The 8,958-nt window shown below is 44.7% G+C and overlaps 1 protein-coding gene across 1 annotated transcript in view; it reads right to left on the bottom strand.

Moving 5' to 3' along the window:
- Nucleotides 1-2,046: 2,046 nt before the first annotated feature.
- LOC103187707 (POU class 2 homeobox associating factor 1) overlaps nucleotides 2,047-8,958 on the bottom strand; it is a 50,558-nt gene continuing 43,646 nt past the window's right edge. Inside the window, exons 9-12 of the mRNA XM_042343837.1 lie at nucleotides 6,851-7,020; nucleotides 5,095-5,211; nucleotides 3,193-3,357; nucleotides 2,047-2,170 (exon numbers count right to left, since the gene is read on the bottom strand). Coding sequence (XP_042199771.1) covers nucleotides 2,105-2,170; nucleotides 3,193-3,357; nucleotides 5,095-5,211; nucleotides 6,851-7,020 — 518 coding nt within the window. The 3' untranslated portion in view covers nucleotides 2,047-2,104. The remainder of the gene's footprint in view (nucleotides 2,171-3,192; nucleotides 3,358-5,094; nucleotides 5,212-6,850; nucleotides 7,021-8,958) is intronic.

Raw genomic sequence — 8,958 nt, 5'->3', positions numbered from 1 at the left:
AACCTGGCGGCTTGACAAGCACAAACAAGACGGTGTTTCTGGTGCGAGCCCAAATGCAGCACAAAATAGTTGACATCCAGTGAAAAAACAGCAACTCCTCCTTGGCAACTATCTGTGTTAGATAGTTGCCGAGGCTTAGGAGTTGCTGACAGTTAAATTTAACACGTTTGTGCCAGAGCGGAATGGCATTTGATTCTTGTCCTTGACCTCCCGAAGAGAGAGAGAGAGAGAAATAGAAACAACATTCCACCCACTCAAACATCAGGGTGAAATGTACAGTGCTCGATCATTTTACCACACTAGTTATTCACACTCATCATAGCACACTCTCAAAGGAGCTCTGTCACTTTGGTTATGGAGTCCTGTAGTGTAGTGGTTACTGCGATTGCCTTGCAATATGAGGACCCGGGTTCGATTCCCGGGCAGATTCCTTAGGCAAGTTTCCTTACTCCACACACCCCAGCAGTAAGTTAATTGGTAATAATCCCTCCAAAAACATTTTGGTCACTGAATACACTACTGTTTGTGGGACACTGCTGGACACTGCGCTTTAGAATGTATTTTGTGGAACGCTTTGAGATGTCTCAACGCAGTGAGCAGGCGCAATATCAAATGCAAGGATTATTATTATTATTATTTACAATAATTCAAAGTGCACAGTTTTTCAACTCGACAGAACACAGCGTAGGAGCGAAAGAGAACTTGTGAAATGTCACCTCTGGAGTCCAGCATTGAAATGTGTCTTTGAATTAATGTGTCACGCACAAGATGAACACGACTCTCTCTCTCTCTCTCTCTCTCTCTCCCTCCCCCTCTCTCTCCCTCTCTCTCTTTCCCTTTCATGGTGCTTGCCTAAAGAAAAATAAAAGGCTGCACTAAATGTTTTATCATGACCCACGTTAGTCCACTCCCAGTTGCACGTCCTTTTGAAGTAACAGGACAAGTGACAGGAGCCAGCATGGCACACTGATGCAGTGTAAATGAAATGAAGTTTCGCTAAAAACAAAACAGCACAGAACGCACGAGTAAACCCTACGTATCGGATCGCATGGCAATCAACAATTCATTTCACGGAAATGAAGACTAAATCAGCCTCCCCACTCCCTCCCGACCCTGGCGGAGTCCGCAAAATCACTACAACAACAACAACATCAACAACAACAACTCACATTTACACAGCGCCCCTCACTCAGGATAGTCCCAGAGCGCTTGACAGTGGCGGAGTACGATTCCGAGCCGGGGGTGGGGGGGGGGGCACGGAGGGGAAGGTGACCGTAGGATTTTGCAAGGAGAACGCTTCCTCCCACCAACCTCACATCCTGATGGACCGGAGAGGCACTAAAGTGGCATCACAATAACTCACGTATAAGAAGACAATATATGTGTCCTTCATAAATATCCACCTCTCCAGGTCCCCCTCTCTACCCTTTGCTAACAATGCAAAGTGTGTTGAGATATCATTTACGCAGTTGCTGATGTAAATCTAAATTGCATTGTTATTGTACAGCAGTCTTAATTAATGCAGGAAAGGTGAAAACTGGAACATAAGGCGGTAAAAGGTTGCGAAATAATAACTGTCATTGAAAACATTGGCCAACGAATACACAGTCACTACACCGGCCAGTAGCGATTTTTGAGACGTCTCCTGGTGCCACAAACGCATCAAAACATAAGGATTATCTGTAAAGATGGGACGTCCTTTTGATTGGAATCATCAGAGCAGATCGTTTCAAATGCCTTTTCCGGTTGACAGAGCCGAGTTTGGCTGGGAGTAGAAGACAAGTGCCATTGACTAGGAAAGATGTTAGATGTGGGTGCCATGAAACCACAATGGATTTTTGGCAGCTTGCCATTCAAACAAATGGACATAAAAGACATTGCTCAACTCTGCAGCACGAACATTGAATGCCATGGAGGTGATTTATGACTGAGAATCGGTGTAATTGAGGAAGAAAACTGAGCTGGCATTTATAAAGAAGGCTAATCATTGCTGATGAGACCTCTTGTAAGTCGTTGAAAGCAGGTTAGATATAGTATCCTGGGTGGTTCAGTAGAGCTGGCAACGAGGAAGTTTATTGAGGCTGACGACAATCTGGCTCCTTATCTAGGGCAGTGCGTTTCGGTCACTTGATGCCAACGCGACTCTGCCTTTTCTCAGTAATTGTCTTATCTGCGAAGATGGGAACAGGTAAACATTTAACTGCATATCATGGCACTTTGCCACTGATACTACAATTGCCAGGTTTCTTCCTCCGCAGCCAGTTATCGCTGTGATCTCCTGTGTCCCATCCACCCACCTCACTTCTCAGTCTCTCCCTCCGCTTTGCCCGCTTTGTGCCCTCCTCCCACTCTACCCCACGAGCTCTCAGCCACTGTGTCTCCAGCTCTCTGCGAATCTCTTCCCAACTGCCTCCTGGGATCGGTCAACATTCAAGTGAAATGAAACCCAGAGCCCGATGTTTAGGGCCTAAAATGGGTAAAATTCAAATCACTCTTGACTTGGGGCGAATATATATATAATATATATTTGTGGAATCCTGTAGCTCAATGGTTAGAGCACTTGCCTCACAAGCGAGTGGACCTGGGTTCGATTCCCGGGCAGGGCCAAACGTTGGGCAAGTTTCCTTACTCCACATGCCTCTGTTTGCCAAGCAGTAAATAGGAACCTGGACAGTAGTTGATTTGTGGATTGCTTTTTGCGGATTATTACCTTCAAAATAATAATAATAAATTGGTGACTTCAATCCACGGCTGTTTGTGGGACGCTGATGTGCGCAATCGGCTGTTGCGTTTCGCCCACAAAATATACAGTCAATTCACTTTGCTGTGTATCCTATGAAGCAATTTGAGACGTCTCAAAGACGTGATAAGTTGCTATATCAAATGCAAGGATTATTATTATTATATATGACTAGAGGGACTGGAGGATCCATTCAGAACCACGAGCCGGTTCCGCCATTCTAGAAGATCATGAATAATATAATAATGATGAATAATAATGGTAATAATAGTAATATGGTGAGATTACGACCCTGAGAGGAACAAACCGTTTACCCAGAAAGGGAGTCTCTTTAATTACCATAAATTTTTATCTCGTTAGGGGCTACGTTTGGCGGCGTTTCAAGGTGTCTTTCTTGTATTAATTAGCGCAATTCTTTATGCCAATGCCCAGGTGCCAGCGCTTGCTCTTACCCGGTTCCCTTGCTCTCCCTGATGCACCAGGTGAATGGGCTGCTCGTTCTCCAGGTTTCGGACACTAGGATCAGCTCCGTAGGACAGAAGCAGCTGAATTATTCCCTCTTGGTTCGGCTCATTGCGGAGCCCGGCCGCCATGTGCAGAGCTGTGTTCCCGTGCGCCTGGGAAATGAGACAGACTTGTTCAGAGACATTTCAATATCAGAGAAGATTATTAACGGAAATCCTTGCATTCGATTTAGCGCCTTATCACGTCTTTGAGACGTCTCACAGCGCTTCATAGGATATATGGTAAAGTGGAGTGATCGTGTAATTTGTGGACGAAACGTGGCAGCCAACAGGACCCCAGAAGCCAGTTATAGTTCCTCAGCAGTTTCCCCGCCTGAGATATGCATGAACTCTTAATGGATCAATTTTTTTGAAAAATTCATAGTTTCAAAAACTAATCACCGTAAACATTTTTTTTTTTTTGGCTTTTTAATGGGTCAGCTTCCAGCTTAGTGCTGATTCACTGTGGTTCAGGAAGAAGTTATGCAAATGATTTTGAACTGTTCAAGAAATTAATCATTAAAACATGATATTTCAACTGTGTGTTGCCTTTCCGAGGGTTCTTGTTGGCTCCAATTAAGACAAATATCATTTGTTGGATATTGTGTTTCAATTGATTAACGTGGAGTTCTGTAGCGTAGTGGTTAGTGCCAGAGGACCCGGGTGGGACGAAACTTTGGGCAAGTTCTGCCCCCACCCTTTGGAATTCCATCCCACAGTCCCTTCGCCTTGCTCCCTCCCTTGGGTTTTTCAAAGTATGTCTCAAGACCCTCCTCTTCGACCGCACATTCGGTCGCCCTCCTACCCCCCAACCTCCCTGCCCTCCTAAGAACATAACATAAGAACATAAGAATTCGGAGCAGGAGTAGGCCGTTCAGCCCCTCGAGCCTGTGCCCCGCCTTTGGATAAGATCACGGCTGATCTTCAGACCTAACTCTAATTACCTGCCCAATCCCCATATCCCATAATCCCCCGATTTTTTAAAATTCTATCAGTCTCAGCCTTGAAAATGTTCAAGGACTGACATCTACTGCCTTCTGGGTAGTGAAATCCATAAAGTCACTGCCTCTGAGTGAAGAAATGTTGAGTTCCTCAACTCTGTTCTAAAAGGCTGACCCTTAATTTTAAGACTGTGACCCCTGGTTATAGATTCTCCCACCGGGGAAACAGACCCTCAGTGTCTACTTTATCAGCTCTTTAGGAATCTTATATGTTTCAATAAGATCTCCCCTAACTTTAGAGAATACAGCCCTAGTTCCTCTCCAAATTCCTGACTGTCCAACACCTTGGGATGTCCTCCCGATGTGAAAAGTGCTGTGTAAATGTAATTTGTTGTTGTTAGTCGATTGGTGGATCGCTTTCCGGGAGTAATTATCCCCCCCAAAAAATTGGGACACTGCTGTGTGCAATCGGTTGCCGTGTTTCACCCACAAAATACACTGCCAATCCACTCTAAAGTATAATCTGTGAAACGCTTTAGTCGTTTCAACGACGTGATGAGTTGCTATATCAAGTGTAAGGATTATCATTATTATTTATCTAATACGTATTGGGGAAGAGGGGCTTGGTGGTCTTATTTGCGCTATTTCTTATATCGCACACAGGGTGACTATCTATTAATTAGATACTTAATTGACATATTTCAGTTATATACTTCAAATTATATATTTGTCTCGAGTTGCATCCAGAAAGGCAACAGATGGTCCAAAAAAAAAGTTTTAATGATTGAACGGGATTCCTAATTAAGAAATCTCCTTAACCGGTACCAGAGTTTAAAGCTCCTCCCTCTATCGCCACCCCCTCACCATCCCCCAACCACCTAGAAAGCAGCTTTGAAACTAAATCACAGACCTTCATGTTGATGGACTCGGGCGAGATGGCAGTGGCGAGATCCAGGAAGTATCTCAGGAGCACGAGGTCCCCTTCCAGGACGGACAAGTGGATCGCGGTCTTGTTGCTCTTCAAGTCCTGCATCGCACAAACCAGGAGCGTTAAGAGTCGCAGAGTGGTAGAAGTTGAGGAAGAAAATGGCCAACAAAAAGGAAGGCCATTTTTCATGTCTGTACCACATTCAAAAAGAGAAGGGAGTTTCTCTCTCCCCCGGTGTCCTGGATGACAATCCCTGGGGTAAAACCGGTCGCTAATTTCGTGGCTGTTTGCGGGACGCTGCTGTGCCCCAACTGGCTGCTGTCTTAACCTACAAAATTACACTTCACAGTAAATCCTGCGATGTGCTTAGAGATGGTGTCCACTCATGAAGGTATCAAATGTTCCCTGAATTTTCTAAATCACTTCATCACTCAGAAGCTTACCCTGTTTCCCTTTGAACGATTCTATTGATCCAGCCTCCACAGCCTCTTGTGGCAATGCATTCCATCCCCAACAAGACTCTAAGTAATCCTTGGCTTTTGTTACAGTGCCTTATCACGTCTTCGTGACGACTCAAAGCCCTTCATAGAGTACACTGTAAAGTGAATTGACTGTGTATTTTGTGGGCAGCCAATTGCACACAGCAGCGTCCCCACAAACAGTCATGGATTAAGTGATCAAATTATTATTTTTTTGAAGGGATTTTTTTGAAGCCCCCGGAAAGAGCTTCACCAACCAACCATCAACCGAATTCCTACTTACTGCTAGGTACACATAGCCGTGTGGAGTAAGAAAACCTGCCTAAGGTTTTGCCCTGACCGAGAATCAAACTTGAGTCCTCTTGCTTCTGAGGCGAGCGCTCTAACCACTACGCTACTGTGAAGATAATAATATTAATAATAATAATCCTTGTGTTTGATACTGTGCCTTTCACTGGATTTACTGTGAAGTGTAATTTTGTGGATTAATGTGACAGCCAATTTGCGCACAGCTGTGTCCCACATGCAGTGAGCGTCCAATTTTATTTGGGGGATTGTTGGCCAGGGCACCAGAAGAGAGAGAGAAAGCCTCTTCTCTTTTCGAATAGCGCCTCGGGATCTTTAACATCCACCTGAACTTTAACTCTCAACCAAAGGACCTAGAGCAGAGGAGGTTGAGGGGAGATTTAATAGAAGTGTTCAAAATTTTGAGGGGTTTTGATAGAGTGGACAGGGAGAAACTGTTTCCTCTGGCGGGTGGGTCGGTAACCAGAGGACACAGGTTTAACATCGTTGCCAAAAAGACCAGAGGGGAGACAAGGAGAATTTTTTTCTTACCCAGAGAGTTGTTAAGGTCTGGAATCCATGGCCTGAAAGTGGGTGGAAGCAGATTTGATAGTAGATTTCAAAAAGGACTTGGATGGGTGCATGAAAAGGAAAAATTGCAAAGCTATGGGGTAAGAGAGGGGGGTGGGACTAGTTGGTAGCTCTTTCAAAAAGCGGTCACAAGCACGATGGGCGAATGGCCTCCTTCTGTGTAAGATTCTATGAATCTATGATAAGCGTCTCACCGAGCAGGTTGAGCAGTTGGCAATTAGCTCACAGCGGGGTCCCACAAACAGCCACAGAGTACCTCATGAGAAAGCCTAACGTGCAGTGTATTTAAAGGCACAGTTGCTTCTCAAACAAAGAAAACCATTGAAGTAACTGTCGATAGTGAGACGTTACCGCTTAGTGAAATGATTTGGTAAACAGCTCACCTGGCTGGTGACCAAGGCTCCCATTTCAATCAATAACCTAATGCAGGCCTGCAGTTGCCCAGCTTTGTACTGGAGCTCGCTCCGTCTCTGAGGCAGCAGGGCAGGGCTGTGGCACAGTTCCCGATACACTGTGTTGTGAGAATTGATGGCACAGTGCAGCGGTGTAAAGCCTGAAACACACAAATAGCTGGTTAGACTCCAGCAGTTACCCTCCAACGCACATTCTGGACTCCCCCCGGCAATCAAGCCTTGGCTCTTGCTAAACCTGCGCGTAAAACTTTCCGGATTTAGGTCAGCAGGATGCATCCTTCCGTGGAGAGAGAGAGAAAGAGAGAGAGGGCCATGGGGGGCGCATTGCATTCCAACAATCTATCTGGAATTTCCACATGTAGGTGGAATTCTCAGTTTGGTTTGGATACTGGCTGACCCCCTCCCCAAAAAAGGAACTAACATGGGGTTTAGAGCTTCTGACCCAGAGGTGAAAGCATCACCAACTGAGTCAACTTGTAATCTGAGAATATGGCTCACGCCTCTTGGATTTCATGTAAAAGATATCTTGAGTCTGCAGGGCACTGACTCAATAAAGTTGTGTGAAATACAAATTATTGGCAGCACTGCTGATTAATGTTAGTTTGGCATGCAGTCTCAGTCACAACAAAAATGAAATTAATTTCACACAGTGTTTTTGGGCAAGAGTCAAGCCACAGAATAGAAAACAGTATTGAAGATAAAAATTCCCAGATTCCCTGTAACCCCTGCAAGGGTTTTATCGCAAATTGCAGGGGGTGGAAATGACCGAAAAGATAACTGCAGAGCCATCTCAGCCAAGTAATGGGTGGAACAGTTTAGTTGCTCTAGAAAGCCTGAGATCAACAATACCAATAACAACCCGTGCATTTAATAATAATAATCCTTGGATTTGATATAGCGCTTTTCACGTCCTCTAGATGTCTCAAAGCGCTTCACATTATAGGCTGTAAAGTAAATTGACCATATATTTGCAGGCAAAACGCGGCAGCCAATTGTGCACAGCAGCGTCCCCACAAACAGCGGTGGATTGAGTGACAAAATTGCTTTATTTTTTTTGAAGGGATTATTACCCCGAGAAAGCAATCAACCAATAAACTAACAACTGGGTTCCTACATACTGCTGGCTAAACAGAGGTGTGTGGAGTAAGGAAACTTGCCTAATGTTTTGCCCTGCCCGGGAATCGAATCCTGGTTCTCTCGCTTGTGAGGCGAGTGCTCTAACCACTGAGCTACAAGACTCCGCATTTGATATAGTGCCTTTCAAAGGGAAAGGATATCTCAAAATGCTACACAGGGTTTTTATTGTAAAGAGCAGTGACTGTGTGTTTTCGTTGACGAAATAGCTGCAGGACTCAACCAACCCTCAGCTATGAAAATGCATTGAAGGAAAGATTACATTGTCAACTCACTAAGAAAACTACAAAACAACATACAATTGATCCACTTTTCAGTGTATTCTGTGAAATGCTTTGAGACATCTCAAAGATGCGATAAGGTGATATATCAAATGTAAAGATTATTATTATTGAATTGACTCATAGAGAGTTTACAGCACATATGTCCCGTGGTGCCTGTGCTGATGCTATCTACCTTGTAAAGTGGAGTGACTGTATTTTGTGGGTGAAACACAGCAGCCAGTTTTTGTCCACAAGCAGTGTCCCACACACAGTCATGGATTGAGCAACCAATTTTATTTGAGGGAATTGTTGACGCAGACACCAGGAGAGAGAAACTCCCTTCTCTTTTCGAATAGCGCCATGGGATCTTTAACTTCCACCTGGACAGGCACACTGGGCCTTGGTTTAACATCTCATCTGAAGGACGGCACCTCCAACAATGTTAGTTTAGATGTGTGATGCCAAGTCCCAATGTGGGGCTTGAACCCACAACCTTCTGACCCAGAGGCGAGGGCGCAACCCAGTGAGCCAGTCTGACACACAATAAAAGGGTAGCAACAGGGAACACATGCTCATCAGATGCCCCATATCTGATTGTGCACCTGAACCAGTGCATGTCCCAATGTGAAACCTGCTTATCCTGATTAACTCTAACAAATTCCCCAGATATCTAAATGGTCA

The sequence above is a fragment of the Callorhinchus milii genome, unplaced genomic scaffold (assembly GCF_018977255.1).
Source record: "Callorhinchus milii isolate IMCB2004 unplaced genomic scaffold, IMCB_Cmil_1.0 Scaffold25, whole genome shotgun sequence".
Lineage (NCBI taxonomy): Eukaryota > Metazoa > Chordata > Chondrichthyes > Chimaeriformes > Callorhinchidae > Callorhinchus > Callorhinchus milii.
Note: the sequence above shows the minus strand (reverse complement) of the source record. Positions and strands in the feature narration are given on the sequence as shown.